At 37.6% G+C, this 18,314-nt stretch overlaps 1 protein-coding gene across 2 annotated transcripts in view; it reads left to right on the top strand.

Annotated features, from left to right (window-relative positions):
- UVSSA (UV stimulated scaffold protein A) overlaps positions 1-18,314 on the top strand; it is a 53,995-nt gene that overhangs the window by 11,663 nt on the left and 24,018 nt on the right. For both annotated transcript variants that reach the window (XM_072406583.1, XM_072406584.1), the window contains exon 8: positions 10,677-10,776. In XM_072406583.1, the coding sequence (XP_072262684.1) occupies positions 10,677-10,776 (100 nt within the window). The remainder of the gene's footprint in view (positions 1-10,676; positions 10,777-18,314) is intronic.

Raw genomic sequence — 18,314 nt, 5'->3', positions numbered from 1 at the left:
GCATTATGTTATGTAAATATAACCCCCAGCTCCTTATTTCTCCTGCCCAGTTGGTTTTTCCTCTCTGATTCTTGTTTTCTAATGACTCCTGGTCCATAATCTAATATGTGATAGAGCAATCAGAAATCATTTAAGAGTCAAAACAAAGCCCTTTTCCCTGGAGAGGAATTAGCATCTCTCTAGCTGATAGGATCTTTTTTTCTCCTCTTGTAGCTCTAATGCATTTGGGCTCCATATCAAATTCAGTGAAATTGGCCATGAAATTCATTGCCCTGTAAATAAAGACAATTCAAATGATAACAAAACTGTATGCCATTCCATTCAGGAATATACAGGGGGTAATGAAAATGAATGTTTGCAGTTAAGCTCAGTAAACACTTTCTTCTTGCTTTCCTTTTCTTCTCATGATTCTTCTGCAATATTTGTTTCTTTTCATCTTATCCCTGTGAACAAATGTGTGTGTGTGTAGAAAATACAAGAGTCTTACAGAATTGTGCAGGACCCTTGTATAGGTCTATCTGCATATTTACTTTCATTGTGGTGATTGGTTCCATGCAATTAAAGGAATACACTATAAACAATGAAATATAATACTTGTTAATTGCAATTATATTATGCATACAAATATATGTGTGTGTGTGTGAGTGTGTGTGTGTGTGTGTATGTATGTATATATATATATATATATATATATATATATATATATAATTTATTTATTTATTTATAACAATTTTATTCTTATATAATTATACATATAAATTGAGCCTTTTTTAGGCTTAAATTGGCTGTCAACATAAAATTAAAATACAATAATAGAATGAATAAATCACAAAATGACTAAACATTATAAAAATTCTCATAAGTGATAAGAATAATGCAATGTATTTATAGCTCAGAAGATATAAGATATTTAAAAGTGTGATTTTTATTTTCTTTTAATATTTACCTTAATATTATACGTTTACAAACTTGTAATTGCCCTTATTACTAAAGCCTAAAATTATTTTTCCTAAAATTTTAAAATTAAAACCAGCACCACGTTGATCAAAAGTAATATATATATATATATATATATATATATATAATTTATTTATTTATTTATAACAATTTTATTCTTATATAATTATACATATAAATTGAGCCTTTTTAGGCTTAAATTGGCTGTCAACATAAAATTAAAATACAATAATAGGATGAATAAATCAAAATGACTAAACATTATAAAAACTCTCATCAGTGATAATGCAATGTATTTATAGCTCAGAAGATATAAGATATTTAAAAGTGTGATTTTTATTTTCTTTTAATATTTACCTTAATATTCTAAGTTTACAAACTTGTAATTGCCCTTATTACTAAAGCCTAAAATTATTTTTCCTAAAATTTTAAAATTAAAACCAGCACCACGTTGATCAAAAGTAATTAAAAAAAACAAAACAATAGGAAATAAATTATGTTATGAAAATGCAAGTTTTAAGAAAGGTGATTATATTTTTTATAGGTTTTTATCCAATTTACAACACATTCTCCCTTTTTATGTATTTTGACATGATTTCAGAATTTCTAACTATATTCTAGAAATGTTATAGCAACAGTTTTATTATTTTGTTATATGGTGAAATCATATTTTGTTTACTTGTCTTTGCTATGTTAAGTAGCTACATTTGCAACTTTTTATCTGTAGTTGTGTTATGTGTATATAGCTTAAAAATTCCAAAAAATAATATTATTAAAAAAAAAATCTACTTTAATTTGTCATTGGTGGTTGTAACACAAAATTATTTGATGAATAAAGCACAACTTCTAATTTCTGTTTTGGAAAGCAAAATAAAAAAAAAAATCTGGAAATGAAAAACGCTGCTTGAAATGGTTATTTAGATTGAATAGTTACCAAAAGGAGTGAAATGTAGGAACAGATTTGATCCGGCATCGTTATAAATGTATAGAGGAATATATGAGGAATCGTCACGTTATGTACATAACTTCTCCGCCTCGGTGGTGATGTGGTTAAGTTGGTCCATCGTCCATGAATTTTGTGATGCTCAGGTGGAAGCTTCCCCCCTGTACGATGGGATGGGGCGGAGGTGCTTTGGCTGAGTAGATGCACATGAGATATTGGCATGGCAGAATAATTTGCAAGGCCTTTCACCGGAGGGTATTAGCATATAAATAGCAGATGCGATGGCCACCATCACAGCTGAGTACATTTAATTTTTGGTTTATAAGACAGAATGGGTTTTTAAATGCACAGCCATCAAGCTGGCTGAAAGACAAATGAAGTTGAGAATTCACGTGTCTGAGGAGATCTTCTGTGTCTTTCAGCTTGTTTATGTCAAGTCAGGAGGTTGTCACGGGACGGGTTTGGGCCAGGCGGAACATAATTGAGGTTTGAAAGCTAATTAAAGCCTATGTCCACCTTAAAACAAATAATTTTTGTATTGGGTGGTGGTGTGAGGAAGGCAGATTATATATAAAACCTTGCTGACCTTTCCTATCATGGGGCATTCCAGCGCAGTGATGTCTCATTTAATAAACGTAGTCATCTCTACAGCTCATCAAAATAATGTGTCAGCCCCATGGATGTCAATAGAGAATCCTCAAACCCATCTGTTTTGAGACAATAGTTTCCTCTGCTGATTATTGTTGAATCTCATCATAATGAGTTGATATCACTTTATTGGTCTCTCTAAACTGATTAGATGGGATGTTTTCCTAGGTTTTATTGCACTACAGGGCTTAATTGTCATTTCATAGCAAAGTCCTATTAGCGTAGAGCCGGATCATTGTCTAAGACTGCAGTAACTCCATTTAGTATGCATGAATGTTGTTTTCAGGCATCTCAGACAATCTTAAACACTTGTTAGTATTCCAAGATTTGGTGTGCAGTGTTAGTGGATCAAAAGAACATTGTTCAGTGTGTTTATTAAGTAATTGGGGAAACTATATGGGAATACAATTGGAAACTGAATAGGATTACAATTAAAACCAGCCTTCAGTTTTTTAAAATATCACTCTTTTTGTTTTTTTCTTTGACTTTTTTTGAATTTTTTACCTATAAAATATAAATGAACATTAGGAATACAATTAGCACTTTCACTTTGCCATCCCAATACCATAATTATCACATATTTATACACCCAGCTTGCATAGCATTGTTCTCCCCAGCCCCATTTTGCGGGGCGCACCACCCAGCACTTTTCCATAACCTCCCTGATGTTTTTGAGTGGTTACTAAAAGTTGGATCGCAATATAGGGTCAGCCACCTGCCTACAGCTTCTTCTCATCCAGCTTAACAACATTTCTGGGGAGAATGCTGCATAGGTATTTGAAACTTTGGTCAGTCCTTTCTAGGCTGGATTGCTCATCTTTGGTGCACTTTTAGGAACTGCAGGACCTAGATTATCTGTCCACCAGGGGTGTCTAAATCATATGACCAGCTGGACATAAGTTCACATTCACAAGTCTAGATATATTCACATTAAATGTAGTTTAGTAGTGTATTTTGGTGCTGTGCTTTAGGTTTATCTTTAAAATAGAACTAAACCAATATACTCACATGTCCCCTTTCCTTCACTGGGTGCCGCCATCTTCTTTTTTTTTTTTTTCTTTTTTTCCCCCGAGACAATCTTCAGCCAACTCGATTCCAGACTAGGTTGATGTAACATGTTCATTCATTCGTGGCATGGATGGGGAGGTGGAATTGCCATGTATCTTTTAGTTCTGCTTTAAAGTGGATCCATACTAGGAGGTTCTATAGGTTGCATATATGGAACTCCCTGTAAAGAATGCTAATTGCCTTGATGTAAATCTGATCTTTTGTCTTAGTACGTTCATTTGCACACAGGAAACGCAGGTATGCCAATGAGCTGAACACCTGAGCTGCATATTCTTTCTGGGTCAATGATCCAATAATAAAGGCAGAGGATCAGAACACTGACCAAGAAAGAAGTATTTTAGAATCAAGCCAACCATGACAGATTACATATTCTCTTTGTATTGGTTCTCTTTATCGGTCAGTTCTAAGGCTACTAACACGTGCAGGATTATTGTCATTGGAGACCATTTTTCACAATTGTTTCCAGTGACAAACGAAAGATGAATGAATGTGTGCTGTACATACAGTGCAGTTCTTTGAAGAGGGGAAGGGAGAGAATGAACAAGCGAGCGGCACCCCGCTGCACTCTGCTCCCTTCACTTCCGGTCTTTCGTCTTCCGTTGTTCATGGATCCGCCAGGACGATCGATTGACAATGTTCGATGATCTCTGTACACGTGTCAGTCTCTTGTCCGAGATGAGCCTGAAAGCCTGTATCGGACAAGAATCATCTGATGTGTGTACATATCTTAAGCCACACTTGAAAACAATCGCTGATCTGCTAATGCTTATTAGCAAATGCACTCAAATCAGAAAGTTTATTTTTTCCTCAATCAAAGCTACCTCTAATCCACTGCAGCTAGAATCTAGAAAGCAATTAGCAAGGTCAGTGGGAGTGTAGTCACTGATGAGTTTATGAGTCTGATACTTTTCCTTCACTTTCCAGTAAGAATTGAATATCCATTGGGGTGTCCTTGCAATGAACTGGCCTGCACCCATAGGATACATTCTGTGCATTTTACTATAAGTTAATGTACATTGCAATATGAGCAGACAAGTGGTAATGTGGTCTGAGTTGGTGGGAGTGTAGTCACTGATACCTGTACTGTATAACTGGTTTCTGTATACCAGTCAGGGAAAGGTGCTCTAATATTAACCTTTCACTGACTGAATTCTGGGCATTCTGTTAATCTCCTAAATGTGGTTATAATATTCAAGACAAAACAGCAAATCTGTTACCATGTTTGTGGACTGGAGTAATAGTTTGTTTTTTTGTTGTCTAGACATTAAACACAAGTGCACCACCTGGCACTTTTCAATACCTACCTGGCTATTTATGGGTGGTTACTGAAAAGTTAGGTCACATAACAGGGGCTGCCACACACCTGCATCTTCTTCCCACCCAGATTAGGAAAAATGTTGAGGAGTATACTGTTCTAGATAGGTTTGTAAATCAGGGTTTGCGTCTCCCGATAATTGATTTTCAGACCAGATTGCGATGTACAGTAACTCATAGTACAGTGCATGAACTAAGTGCTATGGCTACATACCCATCCATTGTAATGACACTGAGTGGCTGAGAACCAGCAGACTAAATCAACACTTATCAGAATGAGCCCTTTGCGTGTGTCTTAAAAATCTGTTGAGTTTGGATTGAAGTGTATCCCCAGATCTAAATACTTTACAAAGACTATTAATTCCTAATTAAAGTGGCTGCATTTGAAACAAATACCACATCAACATGTGCTAAATTTGATAAGATATAAAGAAATCCTCCTGGCTGTTTATTTGTCACACAAAACCTAAATTTTGAGAGACCTCCTGTGCTCTCCCAGCATACAGGCTGCGCATGTCTACCTGGCCTTAGGCTGTAACTTCCCTCTCTGTCTCTCTCTCTGTGAGTGCCTGGCCTATCCTTCCAGGGCCTGGATCCCAAATAAAAAGCTGCAAATATATAGCAATATTCATGGCCCTATCCAGGCCCTTTCTTTTTCAGGGAAACATGAGCTACAGAATGTCAAATATATAATATATATAATGTGTGATGCTATATTGGCAATATATAATCATATACATACAACCACTTCCTCTTTAGAGCCCAGGCTATAATGTGTCAGTAAAGGTCAGGACCAAGGAGTTCCATGTATTACAATCCCGCACACTATGCAGAAGTGCATACAGTAAGCATAACATTTCATTAAAATGACCCCCACATTTAGGAACCCGGCACTGTATGTTATGCATTGTAGCACTAAACTCACAGAGCCACCTCTCCTCTTTTTTTTTTTTTGGAAATTAAAACCCATAAATTCTGTTTAGTGTTGGCTATGCATGGCTGTCACGGAGAGCTATAATGCCCCCTAAAACCTTGGGTTGCTTTTCACCTTTCATAAATTCCTGGGGAGATTCTATACAAAAAATAATTTTCAGCTCCGTGGCTCATTGTTATTCAAACTTGATTGATCGTCGTCATTTACCCAGCGAAGAAGTTAAGTGCTCCTGTCATTTCGAAGAGTATAATTGGGACGTTTCACAGGTCACTGATAGTGGCAGGGTTTCCCTTTTGATTAGTGTTAGACTGATAACAAAAATTACAGTTTCCAGTGATGGATGGGGCCCATAGTGTCTAAACGCAGCGCTCGAGCATTGTACCTAAACAAAATGAATTTGCATCTGATTATGCGCTTAAAGAGTATAAGCTGGGAACCCGTGCTTCTTATTATTAAAGAGAGAGAAATACTAGAGAGAGGAATGCTGTTGTTATCAATACAAAGGTATTGGAATCTCCCCCAATTTATCACATACCTCTTTATAAAGAGCACCTGTGCTTCGGTAAAAAGCATAAAGCTAAGTAGTAGAAGGGGTAGAACTTGGTTTTCTAGTGATGAAGTTTTTGGTGTATGTGGTCTACTTGAGTCTCTTGTGATTCATCTGTGTTCAGTTTAGAATTTTTTTTTTAAGGCAGGTGGGAAGAAATTGTAGGTGGGTGGCAGCCCCTGTATTGTGACCCAACTCCTAGGTAACGACCCAAAAACAGCCGGGTAGTTACTGAAAAGTGCCAGTTGGTGCACCTGGCTGAAAGGAGCTGGGGAGAACATTGCATTTTATTTTATTATTATTATTAATAATAATACACATTATTTATATTGCACCAACATATTACACAGCACTGTACAAAGGCCATAGTCATGTCACAAACTGTCCCTCAAAGGGGCTCACAATCTAATGTCCCTACCACAGTCATATGTCATTACCACAGTTTAAGGTCAGTTTTGGGGGGAAGCCAATTCACCTAACTGTATGTTTTTTGGGATGTGGGAGGAAACCCGCACAGACACAGGGAGAACGTATAAACTCCATGAAGATAGTGTACTGGCCAAGATTTTAACCTGGGACCTAGCAATTGCAAAGGCCAGAGTGCTAACCTCTTAGCCACCATGCTTGTTCCCACATACAGATCAGGTGGTGAAAAAATTAGATGTGTAGAAGTACTGAAACGGCTAAATAAACATTTAAAGTACCTGCATGGGAGTGGTTATATGTGCAGACAGCACAGCCCACCAGTGACCTGGTTTTTCACTACTTCAGGTAAGCAGTACAAATACAGCATTCAACCCAGAATTTTTTTTAAACCGAGTTGGTAGAAATTATAGGTGGTTGGCAACCCCTGTATTGTGACCCAACTCCTTGGTATGAAAAACAAGTTAGAAAGAGAAAAGAGAGGGGCTTCAGGCTCTTGTTTGAAGTTGTGTATTGTTTTAAAAAGCAGTTTAACAGTCTGGTGTCATACATCAGTACAATAGTATGTTACATCACCCGTTGAAGAATCATGGGTTGGTGTTTGGCTAAGCTGAACAGTTGCATTCTAGGCTGGAAAGAAGGTGTGCATGAAAAACGTCTTGTTACCTGACGCAGGTCTAGCACTCTGTCCATCATTTACAGAGAATCCTAGGACGCTGATACTCCCGCCTATATTAGACACACTTTCCCACTGCCATAACCCTTTGATAGCCAATTCCAGCAAGAGGTTACCCTTTATACCTCTCTCCTCCCTCATTCACGGACTTGGCATTTCATGCATTTAAAGACTAGGAAATATCCATATTTTATACTACATTCTAACCCAAGGCATCATCTGCAAACAAACCCACATCAGTAGCAACATTTATCCTTATCATCTGTGTCATACCTATCTGTGATAACATCTCCATCTCACTTAGACAATATATTATGCATGTTATTTACCCCTGAGGAAGCCCCCGTGGCGAAACGTGTTGGGTAACAAGATGTTTTTAATGCACACCTTCTTTCTAGAGTAGAATGCAACTGTTCAGCTTAGCCAATCACCACCCCATAATTCTACAATAGGGAATGATCTTTTGTGATGTAACACACTATTGTACTGATGTATGACACCAGACTGTTAAACTGCTTTTTAAAACAATACACAACTTAAAACAAGAGCCTGAAGATCCTCTCTTTTTTCCTTCTAACCTGTTTTACATACATACACAAAGAGGAGCAGCTCACATATATTCCAACTATCTTTTATGAAAAATGGAAAGGAATCTGCCCCCATAGCCCTGATTTCGTCCAACTCCTTGGTAACCACCCAAAAACAGCCGAGTGGTTACTGAAAAGTGCAGTGTGGTGCACCCAGCTAAAAGGCCCTAGGGAGCACACCAAAATAGGTCACCTCCCCGCCCCTAAACTGTGGTTGGACAATGCAGAACAGGTAAGAGAACACTGATGAAGGCATCATTATCCTTTTTTTTTTTTTTTTTTTCCTGTGCATCAAACAGTAATTGGCTAAAAATACTGCCCTTCCCTATCTCCTTGCTGCCCTGCAAGACAATACAAGAATCTATATGTTAGGCATTTCCAAAGTCTCAGTTGCATAAATGATCAGACATGTTAAGGCAACCTACCAACAGCGTTTCTTGTTTTTAATTTTTTTCTGCTATTTCTGCAATTGTTCATTAGTGATTTAAACTGAATGGAAAATGATGTATGGTATTTTTATTGGTGATGTAAAAGTTTTAGTAATTTGGAACTATGGAACACTTTGGTTTTGATTTTCCATTTCCACTGACTGAAGGATCAAAATATTAGTAGAAACTAGTACCAAGCCAACATGTTATGCAGTGCTGTACATTAAATAGGGGTAGCAAATGACAGATAGATACAGACTGTGACACAGGAGGAGGAGAGGATCCTGCCCTGAAGAGCTTACAATCTAGGAGGTGGGGAATGTATCACACAATAGGAGGGGAGACCCCCTATAAGTGTCAGACTGATTGCTAGTGTATGGTCCACCCTTTTATGTTTTAAGCTTGTTCTGAAACGCTGTTTGCAATCTGCCATACGTGAAGTGGTTTAAGAATCACTGCCTTTGAACAAGCATGCAACAAGTGCAGTCCAAACTCTTGATCTGTGATTTAGAAAGTGTGATTTATTGCTCTTGTCCTACAAATTCCATTCATGTTATGAATGGTCCCCCAAAGTTCTTAGAAAGTATTCTATTCCTCAATTGTTGTTTGCTTTATTGTAAGATTTCAGGGTCTGTTTATAAAGTGAATCTGACATCCATAAGAAAAATCTCTGGAGATTTTTTTGCCAATTTAAAACACATTGCCCTGTAAGAATATCAGATATACAGTTTTATAAATCGAATTCTCAGTAGCAGAATTTAGCAGCAACACATTTTTTTTGGCAGTGGACAAACAATGTTTTATATTATTTATTTTTATAGAATTGCCATTGTGTACCAGTGTTGCCACAGCTGGGGGAAAAAAAATGATATTTTCATTTTTGATAGAGCTATATATATCCCAATACAATCTCTATTTATATATAGATATATATCTCTATTTCAATCCAGGCTTCCATTGTTGCAGCAATGAAAAAAAATCTTATTTTGCAAAAGAATCCTACCATTGCCAAACATTCTAAGGTGGAGTTCATGATGCATCATTTTGCCATATGCAATGTTTTGTGCTGTAAAATAGCCACCAAAGTGTGAATGTCAATAATTAATGGTGAACTTCTGTGTGTCCAAGTGCTGGTGGATTTCCTTGTAAAAAGTAATGTTTTTATCTTATTTTTTATTAGCAGTCATGTGTTTGTAATGGTAGAGAGCATTCATCCTTTCTTATATTCCTTGATTTTGTAGAATATTTTATGTTTGCCCGCTCTGATTTAAGTTGAGTAGTTTGGTTAGTCCAAACTGAGATTTGCATTAACTTGTGCCAATCTGCAGGCAATTCTGTTCACACTTTCACCCTTGTTTTCACATGGTAATCTCTAATGAAGGGTTTCCATGTTATGCCATGGATGGCCCATAAGGACATTATTAGTGGACATGATCCCCTGCTGGGCCACGAAAGGATTTCTATCCAACATTCCAAGGGCAAAATCTCAAAGAAGGCTTGGGGCCAGTACATAAAACCTTGCACCTCACTGATTATTTAGAGTCAAGGAAGCCACAGTGTCCTCAACCGGTCCTCTCATTGCATTGTTACCTAAGGACGCTACAAATAAAAGTTCCTCATGGATTTCAGTCCTGCCTCAGAACTGCTGTTTTAGAACTTAATATGGAGGAGTGGCCACATATAGGTCCATGGTATGTTGAAAACATTCCAGGAATGCTGGCAACATGCGGTCGCCATAAACATATTTTTATTAATGATAGCCAGGATTTTTATAGCACCAACATATTACGCAGTGCTTTACAAAGTCCATAGTCATGTCACCAACTGTCCTTCACAGGGTCTCACAATCTAATGTCATAGTCATTAACGTAGTCTAAGGACAATTTTTGAGGGCCTGTTAACGTAACTACATGTTTTTTGGGATGTGGGAGGAAACCAGAGTAGCTGGAGGAAACCTACACAGACACGCAGATAGTGTCCTGGCCTGGATAAAAACCAGTGACTTAGAGCTGCAAACGCCCGAGTGCTAACCACTGAGCCAACTTTGCTGCCCACAATTCTAATTTATTTTCTTAGGGTTGTATTTTTTAACTTAGATGTAAATAGTATTAGCAGCGTTAAACCTTAACGTTCCACTTGTTTCATATTTAGGTACGAGTCAGTGACGATGAAGAGGAAGATGATTTTGAGGAGGTCCCGGAGAAGGAAGGTTACGAACCTCACATTCCAGACCACCTTCGCGCAGAGTACGGTGAGTTTGCCCAGCTGTGAGAAGCTTTATCCCGGCATGTTACTGCAGCAGTAAAGTAAATAAACAGCCATTATGAAGTAATAAAAGGATCACTAGTGTGCGTAATCTCTCAGACTGCTGCAAGGAAGTCATTACAGAGATAGGAAAGGCGCGATTGGCCGCAGATAAACAAATACTTTGTAGGGGAAGAGGCAGCCGAGACTGCGGGCTTATTTCATTCAGTCATGTAGCCGTGTAGTTTAAAGCCTGCCGCTGTTATGTGCACCGCAAAGGAATATTTATAAAAGGATATTTATTTCCTGGGGAAGAAAAATATACCGCTTCACACGCCTCTCTTGTAAATGGCTTTCCCTGGCGCGCTCGAATTACAGTAAATCTGTTTAATTAAATCCCATTATAAGGAGTGATATGACACCTCCTGGCATTGTACAATTATACTCTCTCCGAGGTTTCTCCGGGTATATAAAACTGAGCCATGCGAGGAGCTGCGCTACGTTCTTTAGAAAGGCACGCACATTAGCTTTTCTCTACCCGTATGCGAGTAATGAGATCACAAAATATTTTAATATTAAGGCCAGGAATAAGGTAAACTCTACACAAATGGCCGCACTGTTATTATTTTAATGTACCAGAAATAAAAACTACCGTTAAGCAGAGATGGTGGTTAGTGTATGCGGTAACATGTATATGATCTGAAAGTAAAGGTTTTTTTTTTTTGGTTTTTTTTTGAATTCAGTATGTAATGAGTGTTTATATAAGCAGGCATAGCTAACCACAAAATAAAAATAAAATCTATTGCAGCGTATTTATGCCTCTCAGGTCAGATTAAGTGACACCAATGATCTTTTAGGCTATCTGGAAGGATGACTTTCCTCCCAATGGCCAGCAATGTAAGAGGAATTCTTCCCACTGACCACCACACCAATTTCCTTTGAGCTGTAGATATTATAATTATATAATATTATAATAGTAGACCTGAAAGCTATTTTAGGGGTTCCTTCATCTTAAAAAGTTTGAGAAACTGAGATAGTAATCTAATGGGAGTTTATGTAAATTTACCAAAAAACACCTTTTTAATAGACATATAAAATATAAATATTAAAAAATAACCTAATTACAGCTAAAAATAAGAATAGAGAAAGTTTCGATTTTACAGTATATATATATATAGTTTCTTTTTATCCTGGAGTATGGAAAATAAAGGGGACACAGAGGGCAATAAAGGCTTAACAGGGGTTCTACTTTTTCCGAAAAAATGTTTAGTGTGTGCCTACTCTATAATATCTGTAGTATATGTTACTCAGTCTAGACATTTGACCAATGCAGGCCAGGAGCAGTTAGTACGCACATTAGTGATGCAGATTTGATTGTCCCTATCATTGTCAAAATAGCAGCACCTATGGATAAAATACCCAGTACTGAAGGGTTGTATTTTTTCCTACTTTGGTGAGCAAATTCTCAAACTGAGATAAACAAAATATCTGGGATAAACAAATATTATACATTTATTAATATTAATAATAAACAGTATTTATATAGCGCCAACATCCTACACAGTGCTGTACATTAAATTTAATAACTTAAAGGCAAGTAAATTATTCTTTGAAAGTCATTTATAATTTTAATTTTTTATTATACGCACCATTCTTTTACATTTGCATACGCTACAGTGACAGATTTCTGCTGCCGCTGTACATTTCATGTGTGCTTGAGTTTAAAAGGCTGACCTGTCAACCTCACAGCTTTCAAGCCCCATTTTACAAGGTCAAATACTGCTCCCAGTACATGAATTTGCTGATAATTTACTAGCAGGCGTGAGATAAGATGAGTGGATTAATTTGATCACAAGATAAGGTACAGTAGAAAGGGTCTTGATCTTTGTTCATCAGGTTATTAAATTGTAAGAATTCACTTTTATGTAGCCTATTGTTGTCGCTTATCAAACCATCTGTTCGGAAGTATGATTTCAATGGAAACATGTTGGCTTGGAAATGAAAGCCAATCTGACAGGTTAAAGGCCCTGCAAACCTTAAAATGAGTTGTCTTTTAATGAGCTTTTAATTTAATTTGCAAATATGTTAATGAATATTGTGCTAGATTTAACAGGGTTCTCTATAATTCCACCAGACAAATGTTCTGTGTATTGGATGACTATATCTTTAGTACGAAAATGAAAGGATTTACTACTGTTACAAATTAATAAGTAATATAAATTTAATATTGAGACAAATGTTACACGAACAGGTTTTCCCATTTGAAGATGTAACCCCTTGAATATTTCCCCTGGAAATGTGAAGAAGTTGTAGGCGGGTGACGGCCCCTGTATTGTGACCCAACTTTTCAGTAACCACCCAAAAACAGCCAGGTAGTTACTGAAGGTGCCAGGTGGTGCACTCGGCTAAAGGAGGCTAAAGAGAAAACCCCCTTGTTATAAGATTTAGCATTACCCATCGCATTCTATCTTAGTAAAAGTAGGGACTGGGACCATAGAAAGGGTGAATTCGGGGCTAGTTCACATGGTGCACAGTTATGGCTTGATTGCATTGGTGGGAATTGATTTTGAACCATACGTATTCCATCCAAAAACAAAAAAATAAATCAAAATTTGGCTATACGTACACTTTAAAAGCACCCCAATAACATAAAAAGCAATCTTCAACCCAGATTTTTTTTTAAGCCGAGTTGGAAAATCTTAAGCGGGTCGCAGCCCCTGAATTGTCACTTAGCTCTTCAGTAACCTCCCATAAACAGCCGGGTGGTGACTGAAAGGTGCCGAGTGGTGTGCCCAGCTAAAAGGGGAAGGGAGATAACTGGAAAGCACTCACTTTGATAGCAGGACCTCCCTTTGATAGCAGGATCTCCCTTTGATAGAAGCAGTCAGCACAAACACTGTGCAGAAAAGAATGGTATATAGCATTTTGTTTTTTATGATTTTAATTTTTAATTAATCCTGTCACTTTAGAACAATGGGCTAGTTTCCTTAAAAAGCTTCCCCTGTCATTCTGTTCAACTGGGATGTAAATGACCTTCTCCCCTTTCCCTTAGAATAGACTACACTACTCATGTCTAACCTTACACTCATGGGGAAGGTAAGCAGACCTATGGTTTGGGCATACAATTAGAGTGGCAGGGACTGCATCGAAGAGGAGGATCAATAGATGAGCTGGACATTCGGGAGAATGAGCGAATCGACAGATTCCCTAATGTTGGGTCCGCTTTGGATATGTGTTTTTTGTAGCCTCCCGCCAAATGAACATATTGTCCTTACACATAGGGTCTGATTTTTTAAACCTCTCCAAGATCGGAAAAGTTAGACAATCATGGGAAAACCTGGGTGATCCAGCACACCTAGAACAGATTTCCTGAAATTCATTTGCTATCAGTTGGCAAATGTTTTCAATCAAGAGGACTAAATCCATTCTTGATTTGCTGGATCACCCACATTTACCCACGATAATCTATTTTCTCCAGTCTTGGAGAGCTGTAATAATTTAGGTCCATAGTTTCTTCCTTCATTGTGGCACATGATGTGATTGGTCCCCTAGTGTTTCATTAATTAACTTTAGCACCCCTTAACAGACCAGTTTCCTGCTACATTGGCACCCCAGGATGGTGACATTGCTGTTGATTTCCACCATTGCCTAATTTAATTATTCCAGCCAGGTCCCGGAAATCCTTGAAACAAACTTTTGGAACCCTAGGCAAGATCGCAGAGCTTTTATTACTCTCTAGAAACATTAACAGACATGTAACAGGTGTCATTTTTTTATTCCTATTCCTTTTAAGGAATAATCTTTTTTTTTCCAATCTATGTATTTTCCCCGGAAGTTTTGTTAGGCTGGGTTGTGAGAAGCTGTAGGTGTGTGCTGGCCCTTGTACTGTGACCCAACTTTTCGATAACTATCCGTAAACAGCAGGGTGGTTACCTAAAAGTGCCAGGTGGTGCGCCTGTCTAACAAGGGCTGGGAAGAAAACTAAATCTGCTTTTTTCCTATAACATAGCAATATCGCCAGAGGTTGTGAGAGCATTCACTTTAATTTGAGTAGTAGGACAGCAGTACTTGCCTTCCAGTAGAAAATACTTGTACTACTGCAGTCTCCTTCTAGTGCTGAGCTCTGTTTAAAGGGAATGTTAGCTTCTGTTCAGCACAGATCATGTGACCAACTGCCTAGGCTTTTGTTAACAACATTAGATGGGGCCTAGACCCGCATTTCCTCCAGGAAGGGAATTTTTGCATTTCTTTTATATTTTTATCCTAGCAAGAATTTAACAACTAAATGTTGACATGTTGGTTTAGAATTAAAATATTTGGGACTGGTAAATATTGAAATATTGGAATCAGGGATGTGTTCATGCTGGATATGTAGTTTGTAGTGACCGGTTTAAAAAAATAAAACTCTTTAGCGACTAATTTCTTTTTTAATTGTTGGCATACAGTTCTTTTCAGTATCTTCCTATCACAAACTGTATCATCCTATTATATCAGATCAGTTCTTTTATACTAAAGATTCTTCATGTTATAAATGCACTATTTGGCATTATATGTACATATAATACAGTATAATTTATATACATATATACAAATATTTTTATTCTTTATTTTTGCATCATATTTTACTGAAATATGTGAAGTGTTTTAGACTTCATTTATGAAATGAAGTGTGAGGTATTTTGAACATTGGTGATTAAGTGATTAGGTTAGTGAGCTGTGAAGTCATTACCCATTAGAGGGTGTCATACCAAATTACGGTGTTCTGTATTCTTAACGACCTTTCATTAGTTAAGCCCTTATTTACATTTGCACCTAATGTCCAAATGTCAAGTTGTCATAGTATATATCAGCAATCGTCGGCTGCTTTTTTTAAGTTTTAGGAAAAGTGGTTAGCAGTTGAGGCCTTCATTTTTATGTGAAGATCATTAAAGGTCACCTACCCAGAAAAATATGTCTCCATCAGTGGCAAATTCAGTTGTCTTAATACATTTTTAGGGCCAATGTACATGAAGTTGGTGGGTTGAATAGGCTCCAGATGTTGGAAGTAGCAGGATCTACCTGAAATGCCTATTACTGCTTATCATTGGCACACTTGTATTTGTATGGGGTAGCATTTGATCAGTGCCTGGCAGGCAGGCAATTCTACCACCCAGCAACTGCTGCAAATGTCCCCATATGAACGACCCTTAGTGGTCACTCGGTTTGCCAGAATATATTACTACATTAGTGAAGGCAATGTTGGCCACTCCGCTTATCCTGAGTATAACATTTGGTGGGGGGGTTCTGATAACTGTGCTGGCAAGCTCTTGGTCTTGGGTGGCGTAGGAAATTGTGACCTGGTGACCTCCTCCGGTGATTTTTCCATTCACTGTAACAATAGAAGTTTTCTTAAAAGTAGAATTTTACAGGCTTCCCCTGGATTTTGACACCTCTTGTAAATTGTTTAGTCCTAGTTCTAAAGCTAAGGCTACGTACACACGTTCAATAATTGTCGTTGAAAGATCCTTTCCAACAACAAAAGACTAAAGATGCATGAGCTGTACCTTCCTGCTCAAAAGGCAGACTCTCATTTTATTAGGGTGCTGGGGAATGATAATTTTAGTTTTTAGTGATTATTATTTTGGCATCTTTTTCACTCCTATTTATAATCCAAGTCTATACATATAAAAAAAGTCTTGGCTTTAATTTAATCAATCAAAATTTTATGAGGGACAGACGAAACCCTGAAAACCAGCCCTGCATTTAGGTCTTGCACAGCTTCTCCCTTGTAAATTGCTCATTCTGTAGAAAAGACATAAGACTTGGCAATATATGTGCACATTACTCGGGGTGGTATGCCTCCAGAAGCATTCTACCTAAGAACACCCACTCCTGCAGACCAACATCCCCCACTCAATGTATTTTGGTATTTACTTAACCAAGGGCCAGATTATTGCCTCAGGCAGGACTGAAGTAGGGTGCTGTGATGTTTTTAGAAAGATTTCTGAACCCTATTGACCCTTCCTACTCTATAAACTACATAGGGAAGCACAGGGACCCAGAGATGGCGTCACTGATTGTAGAAGAAGTTATGTAATAAAAACAGGTTTTATTTCGATGCCTTATTGATAAGGATTGAGGGTACTAGGGAAAGCAAAATTTAAGCAGATTATACTTAACCTTGAATGGCTGACTATTATATAGACCTGGGTACTCAATTCAAAGAGAATCCCTAACTGGAGCCATGAGAGAGACAAGGAGCAGCCAGGTGATTTAGTACTTTGACATCTACTGAAAACTGAAATCTTTGGGTTTGGGTGGACTGACCTTTTAAATCATGTATATTAGCAAATTTGTCTTTGGACTCTTGCTCACGAAAAGGAAATGAGAAACTCTGACAGAGACTCCGTAGAATGCCGATGAGTGGAGGAGTAGATTGAAATAGCCCATTCATCAGGCTGTTCCATTCCAGAGGTGCTTTTACACCGTTTGATACTATGAGGGGCTAGGAAAGTGATTACTTCCTGTGGGTAATTAGTTTGGAATAAAACATGATTAAAACAAACAAGTAATTGCATTTTAGAGACATCTTCATTCCATGGCAATGATTAAAAATGTTGTTTACAAAGGCCGTGGTCTAATAGATTCATAAATTCGTCATTGGGAATAGACTTTACAAAAGCCAACCGTGGTAAAAATCTCAACTCATTCGGGTCTGTAGATGGGTATTTTGTTTAATAAAAGAGCTAGGGGATTGCAGGTCCTCTGGGGTGGGGTGAGGCAAGTGTAATGATTTACCATCTGGGGTATGCAAAGGGCAGAAGTTTGCCTCAACCCAAATTTTGAAAATGAATATCTGAGATTCCCTTTAGCTTAGTTCAGACCTCATGCAGTCATGAAGATGAGTTTTTAGGGGAACATATTGAATATTTATTTTACGTGAATGTAAAACTCAAACGCCAAATGCCTTTCAGTAGAAAATACTTGTACTACTGCAGTCTCACTTGTATACCAACACCTGCCATGGCAATCTCATTTGCCATTCGGTGAAAGAATTATAGTTTGGCTATGAATTCTCTGTTGTAGGTTGATTTACTCAACTGTCTTGTCACCAGCAGACGACAGTGGTCCGAGGTGCCGAGAATAAATGCTTTGGTGAAATCTCTTGTTACGAAGACTAACAAAATCTGTTGCCTTTCTAAGGTATTCCTGTCCACATATTTTATTTCTTGGAAATAATGATGCCTGTACTGGGGTATACAAAGAATAAAAATAAAGCTAACCTAGTTAAAAGGTTCACAAAAATCAAACTTAGGTGCTCACATCATTTGGCTGTGTTTTTGGTGTCACTTTATTGGCTGCTGTTATATCTGTCATTACTGTGTTGTCATCCGGTATTGTTTTAATGCAAAACAATATACAATGACAACAAAAAACATGGTGGCCAGGTGCTGCGCTGGAGTCAAGGTTTAAATCTTTTCAAGGACAGGGAGTTTGTATGTTCTCCTCTTGTTTGTGTGGGTTTCTTTGTGGCACTCCTGTTTCCTCCCACATCCCAAAAACACG

The sequence above is a fragment of the Pyxicephalus adspersus genome, chromosome 3 (assembly GCF_032062135.1).
Source record: "Pyxicephalus adspersus chromosome 3, UCB_Pads_2.0, whole genome shotgun sequence".
Taxonomy (NCBI): domain Eukaryota; kingdom Metazoa; phylum Chordata; class Amphibia; order Anura; family Pyxicephalidae; genus Pyxicephalus; species Pyxicephalus adspersus.
Note: the sequence above shows the minus strand (reverse complement) of the source record. Positions and strands in the feature narration are given on the sequence as shown.